Raw genomic sequence first — 22,630 nt, forward strand, 5'->3', positions numbered from 1 at the left:
GGCCCAATACATCTTTCTATATGTTACAAAAGACAATGGAGACAGGAACTGCTGTGGTGCAATGATTAGCTTGCTGAACTTTCAACTGAAAGAGTGTGGGTTAAAAAAATATACCACTAGATCAGCCCAGGTGAGGAATCCTTGGGCAAGGCACATTATTCAAATTCCTAAGACACTAAATAACCTACATGTATTGCTTTGCCATACAGCATCAAACCAAAAATCAAGCCTTCCTTGAGATGGCAACTCGGCACAGATTAAACTGCTTTGCAGTGAGTCCTTCTTCAATGGGGTGAGTGGTCTCTTTTGAGAGATGGCTAAAATGGGCCTAATTTCCATATAATGAAGATAGCAACTTGGCCCAGTTATTCCATACCACAGTTTGAAATGAAGCACATTACACTGTTATTTCGAAAAAGATCATCTTATTAAAGGCAGTTGTTTGCTTTGACAGGCCATACTTTTCAAACAATAGTATGTTTTGAGATGACATCACTTTATATATGCAGCCAGGTCAAAATGCATTACCTGAAGCGTTTCAGTCATTCCCTTTTATTACAGGGTACAAAAGCATTGAGCCATTCAGTTTATATTTTAAACATTAATCTTCATCTACACACCAGACTACACCTCGATGTTTGTTATAAAAAACTGAGTGCTTGACTGCCATCCATGTTGGGGGCCCCGAGTGGCCAAGTGGTCTAAAGCACGCACCATTACGGATCACTGCCATCTCACCTCTGTCTGCATGGGTTCGAGTCTCAGGCTCAGCCAATGTGGGTATGTGTGAAAGCTTGCTGGTAGCTTCTCGTGGGTGGGTGGTTCATTCTGGGGTCTTCCCGGGTTCTTCCTCCACCTTTAATACTGGCTGCCATTTATAGTCTATATTGTGCTGAAAAATGGCGTTAAACCTTATAACAACAAAGCCATCCATGTTACTGACCATTTCGTCATGCTGAAGTGTTCTACTCTGCTATACATAGATTTTGAAGAAAATCATTTTTCTGTTGGGTGTGAAATTATTTTCATACTAGGAAACTTTCCTTAACATTACTAGCAAAACATGGAATGGTTTATATAGGTGTGCATAATTACAAAGGGTTTGGTTTACAAAAAAATGTCCTTATTTGGACAAAGATTTGTGACCTTTCTGCAGAGGTTGCCAGATTTATATAGGGGCTCATTTTATGAAGTTTTGAATATCCCAAACCTGCAAATATTTTAGAGGGATAAAGATAAAGTTTTCACTTCACTACTGCATATACTTGCATGCAAGTCAAACTGCAAACATTGCAGACCCTGGTCTGCAAATACATTATGCACTTCAGATCTGGGTCATTGTTGTTTGTTCTACATATTACTCCTGACGTTCTGCACAAATCAGCATTATGGAACAGGTCTAGGTCTGTGCAGTTCGCATTTGTGCTCAACCTGTAAGCAAGTACATACGGTACAGGCAAGAGAAAGCCATCTGATTCTCAGCTTGTCCAATATAACTTAACAGTTGTGAATGTTGATCTGTATGCACACAGCTATTGACAGATGCCTGACTACATCCCTTGATGAAGAGGTACCACTCTTAGTCTCTAACTTATCCCTCTCCCTCAATTGGTGCTGATGACTTTGCCATACTTCATACTTAACAATGGCATGCATGTACATGATGATTCACAAACATTCCAGCCAGAACCCTTGGTCTAGCTTAAAATATGGGCTTTTTTCTTGTTCAGGAAATACTAATATAATAGTTATATTCAGCATATACATGTACTTTCATTTGTTTAGGTAATTTAATTTTTAACTTGTAATGCACATATTGCAGGCAATGTGCACAGACATTGAATAATGTGGTACTGTTAAGTCCAGATAATTATTTGACCATATAGATATATATATATACACACACACACACATAGCTACCAACCCTCACGATTTTGGTGTGAATTTCATGACTTTTTCAGCGATTCATGCCGCATGCAAACGTTGATTTGAATTACCATTCAGAGCCGCATCTTGAAAATGTCTTCAGCAACAAGGAAAAAGAAATGTATTGCACAAAAAGTGAAGTTTTGTTTGGAATATACCAAAAATTGGCTGTGCATTCTGCCATCAAACACCGATATGCATCATGCTTTTTGCACCCATTGTGCCACAAATTTTAGCATTGGGCATGGTGGCAGAGACAATGTGAGGAAGCACATTGGTAGTAAAAAGCACATAGAGGTTGGGAAAATTAAGAACTTGCGGCAGATTTCAGCTCTCGACAGAAGACCTGCAAGCTGCCAACACTGAAGCATTGTTTGTGAGTTTTCTTGTTGAACACAATCTACCTTTATCAGCTGGAGACCATGTTAAATATTTGTTCCAACAAATATTCCAGGACTCGAAGATAGCTTCAATAATTCATGTCAAAATTCATTAAATGTTTTCTCTGTTTTCACTAATTGTGAGTCTGGATGGTTGGCAGCTATGTATGTATATGTGTGTGTATGTGTGTGTGTGTGTGTGATATATATATATATATATATATATATATATATATATATATATATATATATATATATATATATATATATATCCTTGCCTTGGCATCCGTCCGTCTACGGGAGACGATGGCATAGCTCCAAAGTACGCTTTTGCTTATCCTTTATATATCTGTGTGTGTGTGTGTTTAGCCTATGACTGTGTGGAACATGGTGCTACCTGTCTGTGGCATGATGCCCCAGTGCTAGACATCACTGTAAACTGCCACACTGCAAACATTGTAGTGATATGACTGAAAAATTGTTAAAGCTACATTAATAATGCAAATCACATAAATAATATAGGTTCATTTTATTCTGTTATTTGGGAGTTGAGTGAACTTAAGAATGTGCATGTATCCACAGTTTAAGACAATATTAATTAAAACAAGATTTCTTTGGCCGTTTCATTGTGAATCATTTCTAGTCTTTCTTCCCACCTCATGAAAATTCACCTTTTTAAATGCCTACCCACCCAATGAAAATCCACCTTTTTATATGTCTGCCCACCCCATGAAAATCCACCTTTTTTTATATCAGTCCGCCCCATACAAAATCCACTTTTTCATAAAAAATCCACTTTCTCATAAATCTGCCCATGCCATGAAATTCCACTTTTTATATTCCTGCCAGCACTGCCATAACGTGGCAAATATTATTCTGTGTTGTCAGGCCAGCAATCTGTCATTCTGTCGCATAGCAGGTTGGTTTCCACACAATAACTGGAATTGTCCACCACCTGCATGTACAGTGACCAAATTTGCAGATGGCTTGCACTTAAGGAAGAATGTTGTCAATTTGGGGCCAAAAAAATCCAGGGTCAAGGTCACTTTGACTAGCAGACGATAAATTGTTTCCACAAAGATACATGGTTTCCACAAAGTAACTCCAATTATACACCGTCTACAGTTACCAAACTCTGGATGGCTTGTACTTGAGATGGGAAGAAAATTATTGTGTGGTGCAAAAATCAAAGGTCAGGGTCACTATGCCTGAAAGAAGACACATGGTTTCCACACAGTAACATAAGTACTTCCTCACAGTACTGGAACAACATTTGCGAATGGCTTGCACTTTGGATAAGGAAGAAGCCAACATGTTTTGTGGTAAAAAAAGAGGACATGGTCACTGTGATTGTAAAAGAAAAATAGTCTCCACACACAAATTTCATTTATCAACATAGGGGACTATTATACATCATAATAACATGGTACTCTTGTTTATAAGGACACCTTTTCATTGAGAATGGATGGTCTTAGAAAAAGGAGTGCTGAAATATTATGAGTATTTTACCTTTTAATTTAAATTCCTGTGTTATGTGTATTGAATGTTCGATGGAAATGATAAAATTTGTATTTCACTGTCAGTTATACACCAGAATTGAATAAAGGTTAAAATAGGATCAAACACATAATTTTCTTATGGGCTAAACCAAAGGATTTAAAATATTTTATTATTAGAGTGACACCTGTCCAATAAAGGAATCTTGAGGAAGCACAAAATGTGTCCTTTAGAGGCGGTTTGCTTCATATAGAGGTTGAAATAAAATGTCGTTAAGAACAGGGATACATAAATATTTTCCCATACAAACAATATCCTATACTTGAAAGGGGCTTGGTAACACAGGTTGCTTTGTAGATATTATATTTATGTATTTCAGGGGAGCAGATGACAATATTGGGATACAATAAGGGTGGAGAATGGTGTGAGGTCAAAAACAAAACTGGAGACATAGGATGGGTACCTAGCAACTATATTGCTCCAGTCAACAGTTTGGATAAATTTTCTTGGTACCATGGACAGATTTCCCGAAATGCTTCCGAATACCTTCTCAGCAGTGGTATTAATGGTAGCTTCCTGGTGCGGGAGAGTGAGAGCAGTCCAGGACAGAGGTCAATCTCGGTCCGATATGAGGGACGTGTCTACCATTACAGAATCAGTGAAGATTCAGATGGAAAGGTTTGTATGAAGAAAGTCACTTTTATCAAGCTACGGTTGGTGGGAAGTGAGACATAGCAGTCACTTTTGATACTGCCAGTAGTAGCAACATAAAGTTGGATTTTGCTTTAAAGTTTTTTATTTGCATTTATCTCATAAACCAGACAGTTCATTCTACAGCATGCTTGTCCAAATCTTTTGCCTTTGAGTCAAGGTCACAGTCATGGAAACTTTGTGTTAGTCTTGGTTTAAGATTATTCATTTTAATTCCATGTTAGATTCTCATAGTATGTGACATAAAAGTAAATGAAGCAAAGACATTTCATTCTACAGCAGATTTGCTAGTACCTTTGACAAGCCTAAGAAAAGTTATTACGGTTTATTTTCATTAGTTTATAATTCCTAAACCCCTTGATGGGTTTTCTTCAAATTTGGGGGAATTAATATAAAACTAAAGCAGTTTGTTCTGCAATACACTCTCTCTCTCTCGTCCCTTTGACCTTGGTATCAAGGTCCCTTCCCAAACTCCTTAATTGACCTCTTTATATTTTGGATGAATCATTATGAAAATATTATGCAATATGTATGCTTAACCTTGTCACATTGGGATCAATGTCACAGGTTATAGCAATGTTTTGGTTTTGGGCTGGACAAACAGGATCTGGCCTTGTGAGGTAGAAATTGAAGATCATTTTCAAAAAGCATTCGGTATTTTCAGTTGAAATTGTCTAAGACCTGTTCACAGTTTCATGTCTTTTTGGCCAGATTGCAATGCTCTTCCAGCTCATGGATTCATGATGTCAGTTCGTATGTCTATCTTGTGTCAAGACTTGAGGTTTTGTGTTCAGGTCATTTTCTCAGACACTTTAACAGGTAGAATCACTCAAGTTAGTATATAAATGGGTCATAGGAATGCTTCAGTCATATGTAACAAGATTTTCGCAATGGGCACCATGTTTAGTTGATTCTAAGTGAAAATATTGCCAATCTGACAGGAAAATCTTGTTAATGATATTCCTTCCGAAACAAAACGACTTCTTAACATGTCCAGTTGGACCAGAATGAAAATGGTGCTGACCTGCCAGCCAATATGGCCATCATGTTAGCCATTTTAAAATCTTGTGACTACTTCTAAATGGAAGATTCTCTTGACATAGGGTTTTTCACTGAAAGACTTCTTATGATATTTCATTTGTCTTAAATGAAAACAGCACCCTTTAGACATACAGTATGGGCTTTCAAGGTGGTCATATTTAAAATCTCACATCAACTCCATCTGGGGGGACCCTGAGTGGCCGAGTAATCTAAAGTGCTTACCGTAATGGATCACTGCCATCTCACCTCAGTCTGCATGGGTTCAAGTCTCAGGCTTGGCCAGTGTGGGCATGTGAGAAAGCTTGCCAGTAGCTTCTTGTGAGTTGTTGGGGCTTTCCTGGGTTCTTCCTCCACCATTTATACTGGCTGCAATGTATAGCCTATCTTGTGCTGAAAAATGGTGTTAAACCCTATAACAACAACTCCATCTGATATATATGTTTGTAGTAGCATTTAATGACACTCAGCACAGCAGTGTTTATATAGTGCCAAGTTACGGTAAAGGTTGAAGAATGTATTTTAAAAAACAAAACAAATGAATTGCACAGAAACTTCTGGAAAACAAACCCTTCCAAATAAATGTCAAGATGAAGTTCATAAAAATAAACTAAAATATAAAAATGTTAAAATTTAGTAAAATGTATATAAAATAAAAGATAAAAGTCACGCATGTAAGTATTGATTTTGGGTTTTCACTAAAGACTTTTGCTGCTTTCTTGTTTGCCTGAAATTAACATAGTGCTGACCTTGCATCCAATAATGCCACTATGGTGGCCATCTTGAAAACTGTATTGCTACCCATCTAGAATGGCAGACTTTAAAAGCACATGTGTTTTTTTAAAACTGATAATTTCCATTTAGGCATTACAGGATTGTGGACTATATGCAAGTACTAAATGTCTCTGGAACTGAAGAGTTTGATTAACAAAAATGCTTCAGTGAGCATGGAAAACTTTTTGTTTTGCATAAACACCATGACACATGTTAATAAAGAAGTTTGCTTAATTCCGATTACAATAAGGGCATATGTTACATTGACTTTACCAACGGAAAAAGCAAAGGGGTCAAGTGTGTGGAACTATTTTATTAGACTCTTAACATACATGCATATGCTGAACTGATTGGTGTAGGGATACTATACTGCATTTTACAGTGAATTGCCAGTTATTGGAAGTTCTGATTAGGTGGTGATGGTGTAGAGTGACTGAATAATAATAATAATACTAATGAGGACTTTGTATAGCGCCTAATCTTTAGAAGCTCTAAGCGCTTTACAACATTAGACAACACCTATAAGATTAAAAAAACATAATAATATTATTACAAAAACAAACAACATGAAATTAGAAAAACATTAAAAAATAAAAAACATGCTGAGAATATTTCAGGTAAGAAACATTATTAGGTCTTTAAGTTTGTTCTTGCAGTCGAAATAAGTGAGTTTTGAGAGCCCTTTTGAATGTGATCACTGTGTCTTTGTGTCTAAGTTCAGTGGGCAATTCCTTCCACATTGCTGGGCCTTGGTATGCAAAAGAACGTTGTCCATATGACTTTGTTTTCATAGTGGGAATAATGAGTATATGATTGTCAGAAGAGGAGCGTAAGTATCTTGCTGGTGTGTACACATGGGTGAGGTCAGATAGGTATGTTGGACTAGAGTCCAACAATGAAATATAGCACAGAGAACAAATTTTGTGTTTGATTCTGGATCGAATGGATAGCCAGTGTAGGGTACAGAGCAGCGGGGAGGTGTGCTTTGATCGTGGTACTCTAAGTATGATCCGAGCAGCTGTGTTTTGAACTTTTTGAAGTTTCTGGAGTAGATATTGAGATGAACCAGACAAAATTGAGTTACAGTAGTCCAGTCTTGAAAGTACTAATGAACACACAAGTGTTTTAGTGGCATCAGCTGAAAGATATTTGCGAATTGAGCTGATGTTTCTCAGCTCAAGATATGCAGCCTTGCATATGTTCATGACATGTTGGTGCAATGTGAGAGTACTGTCCAGAGTAACACCTAGGTTTCGTACTGATTGTGTGAATTTAATTTTGGTGTTGCTGATATTTATTGTTTGAGGTAAAGTATGTGAATGAGAAAGTCTTTGTGTTGTGATCAGAATGGCCCCAGTTTTATCATCATTCATCTGCAGCTTGTTACAAGTCATCTATGATTTCACATCAGAAATGCACCTCTCTAATCCTTGGATGGTAGCATCAACTTCAGTTGGGTGGCTAGATTTGTATATTTGGGTGTCATCAGCGTACAATTGACGAGACACTGGATGATGATCTATGACAGTTGAGAGCGACTGAGTGTACATAATGAAGAGAACAGGTCCAAGAACAGACCCCTGTGGAATACCACAACATAGATCTACTGGGCTGGAGTGTATTCCATTTGCAGATACAATTTGTGTCCTGTTGACCAAGTAGGACTTGAACCACAGTAAGGCTGTATCATGAATGCCAAATACATGCTGGAGATGGTGAAGTAATATATCATGGTCTATTGTGGCAAATGCTGCAGACAAATCAAGGAGGGTGAGGACTGTAATCTTTCTGCTATCCAATGCAGAGAGAATGTCATTAACTACTTTTAGAAGAGTAGTTTCAATACTGTGGCAAGGGCGATATGCAGATTGTACATTGCTAAAAAGACTGTTTGAATTTAGATGAGATACAAGCTGGGATAGAACAACCTTTTCTAAGATTTTTGAAATGGGAGATTAGAAACTGGGCGGTATTTCTTTAAATCGTTATGGTCTAGTGTTGGTTTCTTCAGCAGAGGCTTTACAATGGCAGTTTTGAAAAATGATGGGAATTCCCCAGATGAGAGAGAGGTATTAATAACATCAGTTAGTGAAGGCAATACTGGATCTAAGCACTCAAGCAGCAGTGATGTTGGAATTGGATCAAGTTCACATGACTTTGGTGCACTCTTCATCACGATTGGATGTACGAAATCCATAAAGACAGGTTCAAATGCTGTTAATGGTTGCCGCTCAAATTCTGTATCCCAACTGTATGGTGATGACGAGTCAATTGAAATTGTGGTGTCAAGCTTATCTCTAATGGTTTGTACTTTGTTACGGAAAAAATTTGCAAACACATCCGGAAGGTCGACTGGAGAGAAGGTAGTTGGAAGTGGTGTTGATTTGTTCCTTGACATCAGCTTGTTAGTAATCTCGAAGAGCTCTTTGCGGCTGGAACTTTCCATGATCTTAGTAGTGTAGTGGGCTGATGGACTATAATTGTGACATTCTTCTTAGCGACTTCATAGATTTGCTTATGAATAGTGAGTCTGGTGGAAAGCCAGAGCCTACACTGCTATACCATGGAGAACACCTTTGAATTGATACTATGCACTTGGTAGCTGGGGCATGTTTGTCAAGTGATGAACGCAGACAGTTATCGAGTTGTTCTGCGGTAGGAGGTAAGCAAGTTGTTAGGTTAGCTTGGATGTCGTGCATTAGTTTGGTTCTATTTATCATACGGAGGTTTCTCTTAGTAGCAGATAAAGGTGGAGGGTTAGGGACTGATACGTCAAGATGGCATATAATGCAGAGGTGATCTGATGCAAGGTCATGGTATACCAGGGAGGACCGTAGAATGTTATCAGCAGGTCTATGAAGAATCCAGTCTAAAAAATGTGACCATGTTTATGGGTGCGTTGGTTAACTGACAGTTTGAGGTTGAAAACATTAATGGAATCTATGAGTTTTGATGTATTTGAGTTTCTGGGACAGTCAAAGTGAAAGTTGAAATCTCCAAGAATAATCAGGTTGCCACCTATCGAATTCCATAGTCCAGGAGATTCGGAAACTGCTGCAAAAAGAGAGAGTCAGTCAGCTTGTTTTTTCTACTTGGAGGAGGGCGGTATAGGCAGAAAAAATGGACTGACCTTTGCTCCAGTGTGAGTGTGGTTTGGACTAGTTCAAACGATGTGTGGTCGAAATTGAATGTTGTGGTTTAGTTAAGACGTTTTATCATGGAGTTCTTTGTGATGACAGCAATTCCACCTCCACGAGAATTACAGGGGAATGACTTGATGGAGTAACCAGTGGGTGTCAGATCCGCACACTTGGGCTCATCGCCTGATGTTTTTAGCCATGTTTCTGTCAAGAAAAATATGTCAACATTTTGGTCGTTGATAAAATTAACTATTTCTGTGCGCTTTTCCTGTGATCCTACTGACTGGGCATTGAATAATGCAATGCGCAGAGGTATTTCTTGGATAGTTGACACAAAGGTTGATGAATTAATTGGGATTTGAATTAGGTTATCTAAGTTAACGGTCAAAATTTTTTTAAATGGTTGTGCCGAAATAAGGGAGATAACTGGAATTCTTCTTCCTGTTCTATGCCGGCCAGCTTTGAAACAACATTTCTTTTTTTGCTTCTGTTTACATTTAGGTAATGATGAATGTAGTCCCAGTTCGTTTAGTCTAGAGCATAATGTAGTGTGGAGAGCCAAGGAGTGATCATTTAAAGCAATTAATGAGGGTCCATTGTAGCATAAATGGGTTGACTGGCGAGTATCACGTGATGGCGGTCTGTTCAAAAACAGTGGAGCAAGACAGCTGAGAAAAAGTCTAATTATTCTCGTTTCCAAAACAATGAGATGAAGAAACGCATACGAAATTTAACAGCCAATACGTAATGAACACACTAACGAAGATGAAACCAGGCAACAAGCATTATGGTATTACTAGTCGAGGTGTTTAGGGTGTGTTTCCTAACATAACGTAGGAAACACACGCTAAACACCTCGACTAGTAATACCATAATAACCTTGAAAATCTCTCTTCATACATGATTTCTACTAAGAACCTCTATAAACAGCATAGAACATCCCCCCCTCCTTTTAGAACATTTTGAAGAAAAAAAAAAAAATTGCAAGAAACACCAGGCAAATGCAACAAGAAACCAGCGATGTAAAGCAAGCAGGACCGTTCCTGAGCTCTCCTTCCCACTAATGACAGCCAACCATTCAACTGTAGGGACCTTTATGGACCCACAGATTGAGGCCAAACTATCAGGGTTCCTTGAATCCATAAAAGCCTGGGGGAGGTGGCACCATCCCCTTCCCCAGGAACAACTAGCAGGCTGCGGTGCAGTCAGAGAAAAGTGGCACATGCACAATTGTGCGCACGCCACTATAATTAAATTCAATAACAACAAAAAAAAAGGCAACAAGTACAAATATCATGAAAACGGCACTAAAAAATGGAACAGCTGCTTTAAGCCGGTTAAGCGATAGCGGCCATCTTGTTACTTGTTACTGAAAGGACAGTTTCATTGACAAAGAGGTTTTCTTTAAAAGTCATCTTGTAATGTCAAGTTGATCTTAAATGAAAATGGGGATGTTCTGGCATCTAATATTGCCACCACAGTAGCCTTCTTGAAAATCTTTTTGTAACTTATTCTGAATGGATTGACCGCTTCTGTGGCCTAGTGGTTAGAGCATCTGCCCCAGATGTGGGAGGTCATGGGTTAGATCCCTGGCCGAGTCATACCAAAGTCTTCTAAAAATGGTACTAACAGCTGCCTTGCTTGGCACTCAGCATTAAGAGGTTAGTGTTAGGACTGATGGCCTGGTGTCAGGATAATGTGACTGGGTGGGACATCATGCTACATGTCTGCGGCATGATGCCCCAATGCTAGACATCACTTTAAACTGCCACACTGCAGACATTGTAGTGATATGACTGGAAAATTGTTAAAGCTACATTAAAAATCTAAATCACACACACACCTGAATGGATTTGGTGTAAGAAGTGAAATATATATGGTTTTGGTGTCCCAAGCTACCCAATTTTGACAATTTTGAGGTTACTAATCCTCTTGAATGTGTGATCCTATCAATATAGAGATTTTGCTGAAACTCTTACAGTACATGCTTTGTAGATTTCAGATTGCAATCAGTACAGCAAAAATGGACATGGGGCAAGGGATTGCATGTTAACAACAGTTGGTGGATGTCCATTATGCCTACTGGATATTCACTAAGCATAATGGAAGACCAGTCAATCTAGTGGAAGTTCATTATGGATTTTATTGCTGCTGCATTGGTTTTTTTGCCACCCCTTGCTTTTGAATAAATGATTGAAATTAATATAAAAGTAGAAAAACAACATTTCCTGGAGGGAAGTATGCCAACCATATGTTGAAATTCATCCTCCCATTAGGGTGAACCAGAAGATTTCAGAACATTGAATCTACCCTGGGACACCTCGAACATTCTTTCCCATGTAATACTGCCTCTTCATTCTTATATTGGTCGACATGCTGTGATGTTTATATTGTTTACATTGAAGACTTGCCATCGCTTCAAATGTAAGCTAGTGAATTAACTATTTTTCTTGTGCGCATATTCTTCGTAAACATTTTGGATTATACCCCATGCTTGAGTTTAATCACTTTTAATTTAAGCTCTCGAGAGAAATATCAGCATTTCTTACACAAGCATGGTGCATGGCTTGTAAAAAATCACAAAAAGGCATACAAAACTTAGGTAAAGGCCAAAAAGGTAAAATCCTTTGACTTCAGTATCAAAATATTCCAGTTTAACTTGCAATTTAAAATGTTCAAGTCATTAATGTATATACTCTGCACATTATGTGATGGCAGGTCAGAGTCTGTTGGTTGCAGTTAAACTTGACGTATAAGCTAGTATATCTGGTAGTGTGAACATCATCAACAGATGCATCCCACAGTAAATATGCTGCCTCCATTAATCACCTCTTATATCAAGAGGGGGGTGGGGGTAGGGCTGTGCATCGTGCCTATTCCACATCCCCAGACCCTCGGGGGCTGGAGGTGAAGGAAACCACAAAACTTAGAGAAAATGACCAGGCTTTGATTGGTGACCACTTTATCTTGCACATAGCTGAAGAAGGATTGAAACTGGAACTTACGAGGTGCTAAGCAAACAAATTTATTACCATTGTGATGCTTGGGCTATGTGTTAAAACTTGTAGGGCACTTTTGTTGTTGAATCTGTTGCCATTTTTGTTATGAAAGGTAAGGTAGAAATCAATTGTTACTATTTCATTTGAAGATATATTAAACTTGACTGTCCCCTTACAGGTGTATGTAACTGTGGAGCATCGATTCAACACACTTGCTGAATTAGTTCACCACCATTCCACCCATGCCGATGGTCTAGTCACGACTCTGTTATACCCAGCTCCCAAGAGGAACAAGCCTACAGTGTTTGGACTTAGCCCAGAGCCTGATAGATGGGAGATCGAAAGGACAGAGATTGCAATGAAACATAGGCTTGGTAAATATTTTTAGTTCATCTGACCAAAGGCTATGTTAGCTAAGTGTATGATTACGTTACACTTAATTGAATCAGCATAGTTTTGGTAAATAAATTTAGCTCATCTGACAAAATGCTAATTGAGCTTATTGTATGGGCTACTTTACACTTAATTTCATCATATTCTGTCGTGCATCTTGGATATTAGGTCATTCATATGCCAGCAATATTTGTTGGATGCTCTCAATGTATTATTTATGAACAGATTCTGATGAATCTTGCTATAGTGGTTGATATTCATAATATATTTGATGAGATTAAAAACAATCAGAGGAGTATATTACTTGTTAATAAGATAATCTTTCATTTTGTTGAACCCACCTTGGCAGTCCTTTTGGAATCCATGTGCATATCCCTTTTGATCCACCCACACCCTGGATTAAGCTCCATGTTAAATTGTTGTTTGTTAGATTAAGCTCCATGTTAAATTTTTGTTTGTTGGATTAAGCTCCATGTTAAATTTTTGTTTGTTGGATTAGGCTTCATGTTAAATTTTTGTTTGTTGGATTAAGCTCCATGTTAAATTTTTGTTTGTTGGATTAAGCTCCATGTTAAATTTTTGTTTGTTGGATTAAGCTCCAAGTTAAATTTTTGTTTGTTGGATTGAGCTCCATGTTAAATTTTTGTGTGTTTAAGTTCCATGTTAAAGTTTTGTTTGTTAGATTAAACTCCATGTTAAAGTTTTGTTTGTTAGATTAAGCTTGATGTTAAATTTTTGTTTGTTTAAGTTCCATGTTAAAGTTTTGTTTGTTAGATTAAACACCATGTTAAAGTTTTGTTTGTTAGATTAAGCTCCATATAAAATTTTTGTTTGTTAGATTAAGCTCGATGTTAAATTTTTCTTTCTTAGATTATGCTCCATGTTAAATTTTTGTACCCTCTAGCTCAATGAAAGCTGGCTGGACAAAAAGAGAGTCCCGTGTGACAAAATTTATTCAGTTAACCAAAGATTATCAAACCAAACCTTTTGTAATTTAGTAACCAATGGCTTTTGATCTATAGAAGTTTCACTATGCAACTTTTTTCTTGGGCTGTGGATTCTAAATTTGTACATCAGATGTTGGTAAAGTAGGTTTTTTACACACTGTATAAATACTGTTATTTTTGGAATCATGAAACTTGGTGTGCTAATGCACCTTGATGAGATCTACCCCACATCACTGATGAAGGTCATTGTGACCTATACTTCATGCTTCAGACTTTTGTTAAATTTGTGGCTTGAGTTTATTTCTCAAACATTTTTCAAGATAGAATTTTCAGACTATGATTTTGTTTATTTCTGTTTACTGCCACATGCAAACTATAGAGGAAGGTCATTGTGACCTACATTTGACAGTTTTCTGGCATAAGTTTTTGCATTCAACTGTTGATCAGCTTGGTAGTTTGCACCCTGTATATATACTGTTACTTAATGATATCATGAAAGTTGATGGTGGTGGCAGCACGGAGGCATCTCGATGATTATTACATATCACAAAAGTAGGTTATTTTGACCTATATATCACAGATCAGTTACTTCATTTCAGTTTTGTTTTAAGTTCATTTCTTAAGCTCTGTTTGTGCTAGAATCAAACTAAATGATTGTTTCCAACTCATTAACATACCCTGACCATTAAAAAGAATGTCATTGTGTCATATATTTCACATATAATTGTCTTAAGTTCAGTTTTTTGCATTTAGCTCATGACTGAATAGTTTCTTGCACCCTGTATGTATACTGTTATACCTAGGTTCATGAAATGGGGTATCTTGATAAGTATTTTACCTCATCATTAAGTAGATCTTGTGACCCATATTTCATGCTTCATGCCTTGGGCTCGGGCTGAAGCACAGATTATGCAAGAATCGTCAAACTAGGCGATTTTTGCATCCCTTTTAATAATACATCCTTACAACAGTCATAATGACGTATATTCATTTTTACTGGCTTATGTTTAGTTTTTGTATTAACCCAGGAGCAAATTGGTATTTTATCTGCTATATAATGCTGCTATATCTGGAGTCATTTTGGCCAGAGGATACATCTTGATGAGTACTACACCCTCCGTATCTTAAAAGTAGGTCATTGTGACCACAGTTTCGCATTTCACTGACTTTGGTTTTTATTATTCATGCATATTACATTAGCTTGTTTATTGTATACATCACTTGTTGTACTATATCCATATCAGGCAAGGTCACTGTGACCTATATTTACTGGGTTATGCTTTGTTGTTGCATTTGACTCATGACTACACATTTTTGTCATTCTTTGTGTATATTATAATGAAACATGGGGATGCATCTTAAGAGCACTACTCCCTCATTGCAGTAGTAGGTCAGAAAGTTCAGGTGGCCGAAGTGGTTGGAGTGTCTGTCTCAGATGTGGGAGGTTGCCGGTTCATACCCCGGACGAGTCATACCAAAGACATATAAAAATAATACTGACAGCTGCCTTGCTTGTCACTCAGCATTAAGAGCTTAGTGTTAGGACTGGTTGGCCTAGTATCAGGATAGTGTGGCTGGGTGTGACATAATGCTACATGTCTGCAGCATGATGCCCCAGTGCTAGGCATCGCTATAAACTGCTACACTCCAGGCAACGTAGCGGTATGACTAAAAAATTTAAAACTGCGTCAGATATCGAAATCACATACATGCTTACACACACACACGCACGCACGCACGCACACACACACACGAGTTGATCAATATTGACCATATTTTATGCTTTCACTAACTTGGGTTAAATTTTGCATTTGATGTTCATTTTTCGTGTGGTTCATGCTAGAATTTTGAAATTTATGATGATATGCATCTCTTGTTACTACATTTCATCTTCAGTGGCTTTGGTTAACTTTTTAGTATTTAGCTCATGACCCTGTGAATTTGTTGGCGTGTTGTATGCTTGTTATCTTTCCTATAATTACAAAACTTGGTGAGTGGATGACAAATTGTGCATCCTTTTTGGCAATGACATATCTGTGATCTATATTTCATTCTTGGTGACTTTCTTCAAATCTTTTGTTAAAAGTTTGTTTCTTGGGAGATTTTATGTTACAATCTTGAAACTTGATAATTGTATGTATCTCTCTGTTACTACTACACCCTTGAAACCAAAAGTCACTGTGACCTACATTTTTTGCTTTAGTAACATGGATAGAGTACTTGCTATGTTCACATTGATTTATCCATGCTAGACCTATATACATCTTATTAGTGGCCGAGTGGTCTAAAGCGCTCTCCGTTACAGATCACTGCCATCTCACCTCTGTCTGCGTGGGTTCGAGTCTAGGATTCGACCAATGTGGGTATGTGAGAAAGCTTGCCAGTAGCTTCTCGTGGGTCGGTGGTTCTTCCCGGGTTCTTCCTCCACCATTAATACTGGCCACCATACATAGCCGATCTTGTGCTGAAAAATGGCGTTAAACCCCACAACAACAACAACAATATACATCTTATTCAACTTAGAAGGCTCTTTCTGCTTATTGCAGTTGGAAGTAGGAATAAATATCTTTATTCAGTGGTACACTTTCTATATTATTGACTTTGTATATTGTGATATATTACACTACGTATGTTAACTTTATTTCACATAAGAATGAGTATATGAATTATATGGTATAGATTTTGTGCTGCATGCTTTCCATGTGAGGCCTTAGGGTAATGGTTAATGAAGGTAATTTTATTGATGCATGATCTGTGTACTCCAAGGATACTGAATTTAACTAGTAAAATCTGGCTTTTTATGGTGGACAACCATAATAAAGTTTTAAAAGCAGTGATTTTATAAAAATTGATTCAGAAACAACATTAATCTGTTTTTCAGTCAATTTATTACATCTACTTTGATATGATGGAAAAGCCTTTTTCATTTCTTGTTTTTTTCTCAAGTCTACCCTGTCACAGTAGATAGGTTGGTGGGTGGGTAGGTAGGCAGTTTCACAGTATGTCAGCACAATACTGGCTATATAGTGCCAATTAAAAGTTTCAATTTAAAATTCTTAAATGATTAAAATTTACAATGTAACTGTAAATATTGCAGTAAGAGCAAACTGTTAGTATAAAGGTTAAGATCACTTCGGTTTGAATTATTTTCAGAATAATAATGTTTACAATTGCTGCTGGAGACTAGTACAAGTAAATTAAGCTGAATAATCATTGATAACATTCCAGTTAATACAAATTATGGATATGACAAAACCCACTTTTATTTAGGGGTCAAATTGTCACATTGTTGGTCCAGTACATGGCAGAAATTACCAGAATTATGGAAGTTTCATGGATCATTGTCTTGGTTCTATCTGGAAAGTCAGTAACAAGGACAATCTCTGCCTCTCTTGAAACATAATCACTATGATTCATTGATTCAAGATGACTTTGTATAGATGCATTGCCAGATCCTGAAATTCACCAAAATTTTCACAAGCAAATAATTTTCGCACATTTTTAGCATTAAAATAAATTTATGAAAATACTTATACTAAAATATATGCATGCTTATTTATATACACAGTAAAACCAATCTTTGTTGGTTTTAATGGCACGTTGTTAGCTATATTGTGCCAAAAGAAATAAATAAGAGGTGTTTCCCAAGGACACAATGAGACAACCAATGTGGGCTGACTTGGACAGGTTTCGAACATGCAGTCCTTGGATTACAAGTCAGACACTCAACCAATTGAGCTATCACAGCGCCATAAAAACCTATTTTGCTGCTTAATAGAGTTTTATGTGTAATTTGGTAAAATATTAGCTATTCAAGGCAAGTGGTTACTTCGTATAGGTAGCATTGATTGCAGGTTTTACTGTACATTTTACATTTTGCCAACCAGTTATTCACAAATATTTTATGTTATATATATATATATATATATATATATATATATATATATATATATATATATATATATATATATTTCTTTTATCAAGTTCATGTAAACCAGAATGCTTCAATTATATTCTGCAACTTTTATTTTTAATTATATTTCTGGTGATATGGTGATTATTATTTTTAATTATTTTACTCCCTACAGGTGGAGGGCAACATGATGGTTTTTATTTGAAATTATTTCTCTATCCTTCAGGTGGAGGGCAATATGGAGATGTATATGAGGCCATCTGGAAGCGTTATAACAAGACTGTTGCTGTCAAAACTCTAAAGGTGAGATTTTCATGTAGAAGGTGGCATGATAAATTTAACATTTTCTTTCTTCTCTTGGAATGGTGAGACTTAATCATAGGAATTTCTATCTCACCTGGGTAATCATAGGAGTTTCTGTCTCACGTGGTTAAGCATGGGAATTTCTGGCTTACCTGGGTAAGCATAGGAGTTTCTGTCTCACCTGCGTAAGTATGGGGATTTCTGTCTCACCTGGGTAATCATAGAAGTTTCTGTCTCACCTGGATAAGCATGGGAATTTCTGTCTTACCTGGGTAATCATAGGAGTTTCTGTCTGACCTGGGTAAGCATGGGAATTTCTGTCTTACATTGGTAAGCATAGGAGTTTCTCTCTCACCTGGGTAAGCATAATAGTTTCTGTCTCACCTGGGTAAGCATAGGGGTTTCTGTCTCACCTGGGTAAGCATAGGAATTTCTGTCAAATACAAAAACAGAATCACAGGTGGGACATTGGTGAAATTGGCTGCACCCTCGCAGTCCTAAAAAGTCTGATAGCCTGAGGCCCGGAAGCCCTATAATTTTAGATTGGGCCCATCTTGTAGTCTAAGTGAGGTGCTCATTGGGCTTGTTGAAAAGTTTTTAATTTTCCTGATGAAACATTGATCCTGTTGATGAATGAAATGTTTAAATGTATTTTCAAGACGTTGACATACCTGCCATAATATGGCGCAATCTAAATCAGGTCACCACTCTCCAACGTGAAATTGAGATCTGGTTTTAATCAGATTGATGCATGGTGTGTCATGCTAAAAATGTGATCTTTTGCTCCTAAACCGCATGGTTGAGTTTTGAAAAAACACAATTTTCAGTAATTTTAATGTATGCCCATTATATGTAGCATGTATAAACGGTAAACAGACATGATTGGAGCTGAAGTAAAACTATCCCTTGGGCTGTTTATATAGCACCAATTAAAGGAAAAGCAGTCAGGTGTATACCACCATTTCACATATTACTTAATTGGCTGACAATAGCTAGGGAGATGTGTTTGAAGGCTGTAGTGGGTGAGCCTATTGTGCTAATTTGTATTGGTAGGATCATGAAGTGGAACAACCCATTATAGGTAAATTTTTGTTTCAAATGTGGCTGCATTGTGAGACATGGGTATCAGTATTTCAGTAGCTGTATATTTTTTTAGTACCAGTCTTCGTGGTTTTGCAAAAAATGGCATTTTCATCAACAATTAAAATTGTAAATTTGGGAAATAGTACTGTTGCTTCCATTGAATGGTATTTTTTTGAGTTTTTAAATGAATGTACAGTAAAACCTGTTATGAGAGACCGCCCCTTCTGCCAACCAAAAGTGGTCTCTCAAGACAGGTGGTCTCTCATAAGAGGTGTGTGAAAATGGACTGGTTTTCAGGGTCAATAGTTAGCATTGTTGAAAAATAATTAATACCCATACTCACTGTACATGTATCATATCCTTTATTCATGAATCTTGTTAAATAATGCATGCATTCCTCTCAAAATATCTTTATATAATAAAGATATACATCTATCAAACAACGAGAATAAAATTTATATTTCAACATCACATTAATATGTACAAAAAATGAACAGTTAGATATGATGTATATATCTTATTCTATACACTTATTCACTTGTTTTTTAAGAAATCCATTATACTTCTTTGTTGACATGTTTTACTCAGCTGTTTGGTCTGAAGATGTATCTCAATTATTGCCTTTTCCTGAATCAACTTTCCACTTACTGGTATGTTTTTACTCCTTGCAACACAAAACCACTCCCATACTCGCTCGTTCAGATCTCCGTAAACTGTCCGTCGTGCCGTGGCATATTTCCTCTGTGCTTGTGCACCTTTCTGCCATTCGTTTCTAATGGACTTCTTGTCTTTGATTACATTTTGAACTTGCGTTTTACCGACGCTTTATCCTGACTGCTATTTTGCGAGTGGTCTCACCTTTTTCATTTCTTTCAATGACATTAATCCTTTCTTCCAGTGTTAAAATTTTTCTTTTTTTCAGCGGAGATTCTGCCGTTGTTATTAGTGTTGACGTTATAAAGACTATAGGTTTTGATCAGGTTTTGGGGAATTGTGGAATAAATATATATTATGTACCAATGAATGAAACCAAAATACATAATTAACTCATCAGGAAACAATACTGTACATTTATTTAAATCAACAGCGTTATAGCTCGATAAACAAATGTTCCGACCATCTGCACCCACGTAAACAGATTGTGGCTTGGTGAAACACTAACAAAAGAAATAAAAAATAATTTTAAAAAAATCCGGAAATGATTCTCATTTACTAGTATTAAAGACAATGAGCTCATTCACCCTCCAGGCATTATGGTTTAACTGGAAAGCAAACGACGTACTCAACATAGCTGCCAACCTTCCAGGCTCATAATTAGTGAAAATAGGGATAAAAAGTCGTGAATTTGGACACGAATTCGTGAATAATACTATGACAATAACTCCATCCACTCTGACTACTCCGACCGTCAATACTACACTATATCAAGTTCGCAAAATAAAAATAAAACACTATATATATGCAGAAATATTTATTTATCAAGACATGATAATGTGGCAGACTTGAACTTCCTCAACTGCTTGATCGTAAATTTGTTTCCTAAACAGTTCCGACTTCTTGCCTGCTGGTTGATCTTGGGGACTAAAATTGCTGCCAAATTTTCTGCAGCTAAGGAGGCCTTAAAGTCTGTCTTATTTTTCCTCACTAAAGAAAATACTCTTTCTCTGTCACTGTTGCTGTGAGGAATGCACAGAAGCTGCAGCATTTTTGGTTCTTCCACAGGAAAATTTGGAAGCGATTTTCGAGTCCGGGAACATATGTCAGAACAAATGTTTAGCATGGTCTCCAGCTGATGAAGGTAGATTGTGTTCGACACAAGAAAACTCACAAATAATGCTTAAGCGTTGGTAGCCTGCGAGTCTTCCACCAATGGTTTAAAATATTCCAGAGCTGAAATATGCGAATTCTTAATTTTCCCAACTTCTACGTGTTTTTTGCAACCGACATCCTTCCTCACATCGTCTCTGCGATGACACACTGAGTGCAAAAAGCATGAATGAATATCAATGTTTAATGGCAGAATGCACGGCCAATTTTTGATATATTCCAAATTAAACTTCACTTTTTGAGTAATACATTTCTTTTTCCTTGGCGGTGAAGACATTTTCAATATCTTACATGCGATGCTGAACGGTAACTCGAATCAGTGTTTTGACGCATGCGCGGAGCAAATTTCCGGTTAGGCCCCAGTTTCTCTCAAAAGCATTTGTAAAACTACTCTTATACATAGAGATTAAAATAGGCTAAAATGGTTGCGACCGGGCCAACTGTACTAATCGGCTGTAGATCTACTAATATCGTGACCAGCGGTACCGGACCGTTTCGGCAACTGCGAATATCATGACTAGCGCTTAACGGGAAATCGGTTATTTTATTAAAGATTTAAAATAACTGAGGATCGGAAAATTCGTGAATTTTTGTCTTACGGCGTGAATTCGTGAATCGCTGAAAAAGTAGTGAAATTCACACCAAATTCGTGAGGGTTGGCAGCTATGACTCAAACCAACACTGAAGCCCTTTTAAACGATTTCTCACTTGGACATAAGGACTACCGGCGTTTTGTGAGTTTTCATACAGATAAAGAAAAAATACAAACCTCTAAATTGACTGCGTATATCCATCATTACTCCCTTTGATGTTACTCGTACTGGCTATTCACATGACTTCGGCACTACAATGGCGGTTAGTGACATGTACTTTAGTCTGGTTTACTGCAGTTTACAAATGACACCGTACGCTGGAGTTGTAAATTTCACAAAACTGGTACTGTAGCAAGACAAATTATTTTTAAATACTTTATTAGAGCAATCTTTGCTATTTTTGCCGTCTTTGTTACAAAGGATTAAATGATGGTTAGAGGTGTTTATCCCGATATATGGTTGTTCAACTATAGTGTTATTTAATGTGCACTTTGTTTGCATACTACATTTATCCCGAGCTCTAGTGTTTACAAAGGATTAAGTTAAGGTCAGTGGTGTCAATCTGTTTTGATTTTTTGGCGATGCGGTCGTTCATAGCAGTGTCAAAATGCATATTTTGCCAAGAAATCGCGGTCGCTGGTCGCGTTCAGCAGGTGGTCGTTCATAACAGAGCGTTTATATAGTAAAATCGATCCGTGCATTACGATTGCGGTCGGACATGACAGGTGGTCGCTCATAGCAGAGGTCGCTCATGACAGGTTTTACTGTATTGTAGCTAGGAGAGAATTGTAAAATAATTGGAACCCAATGAAAAATTGTGAATACATTGATTGTCCAGTTTTTAAATTCTTGGTTTATAGTGTAGTGGTCTGGACACATGAGTTCTGTTACTAACCGGCCTAGCTGGTCAAGATCCTTTTATTTCCGTGGTGTTAGTGCCCAATTTTGAAACTGATGGGTTCATTTCCCGATCCGGACAAATAGACTTTGTTTCCCCTCTTATTACAGTAGCAAACAAAGAGTCCATGAAAATTGGTACTTGATTTAAAATTTTGAATTCACAGTACATCCTGGCTGAGTGGTCTAAAGCGCTTTCCGTTATGGAT

The 22,630-nt window shown here is 37.2% G+C and overlaps 1 protein-coding gene across 2 annotated transcripts in view; it reads left to right on the forward strand.

Annotated features, from left to right (window-relative positions):
- The window catches only part of LOC149778536 (uncharacterized), a 111,664-nt gene that overhangs the window by 45,685 nt on the left and 43,349 nt on the right, over window positions 1-22,630 (forward strand). For both annotated transcript variants that reach the window (XM_089939432.1, XM_089939433.1), the window contains exons 3-5: window positions 4,183-4,481; window positions 12,644-12,839; window positions 17,945-18,021. In XM_089939432.1, the coding sequence (XP_089795558.1) occupies window positions 4,183-4,481; window positions 12,644-12,839; window positions 17,945-18,021 (572 nt within the window). The remainder of the gene's footprint in view (window positions 1-4,182; window positions 4,482-12,643; window positions 12,840-17,944; window positions 18,022-22,630) is intronic.

The sequence above is a fragment of the Sinohyriopsis cumingii genome, chromosome 17, assembly GCF_028554795.1.
Source record: "Sinohyriopsis cumingii isolate HCF-2022 chromosome 17, ASM2855479v2, whole genome shotgun sequence".
Taxonomy (NCBI): Eukaryota; Metazoa; Mollusca; class Bivalvia; order Unionida; family Unionidae; genus Sinohyriopsis; species Sinohyriopsis cumingii.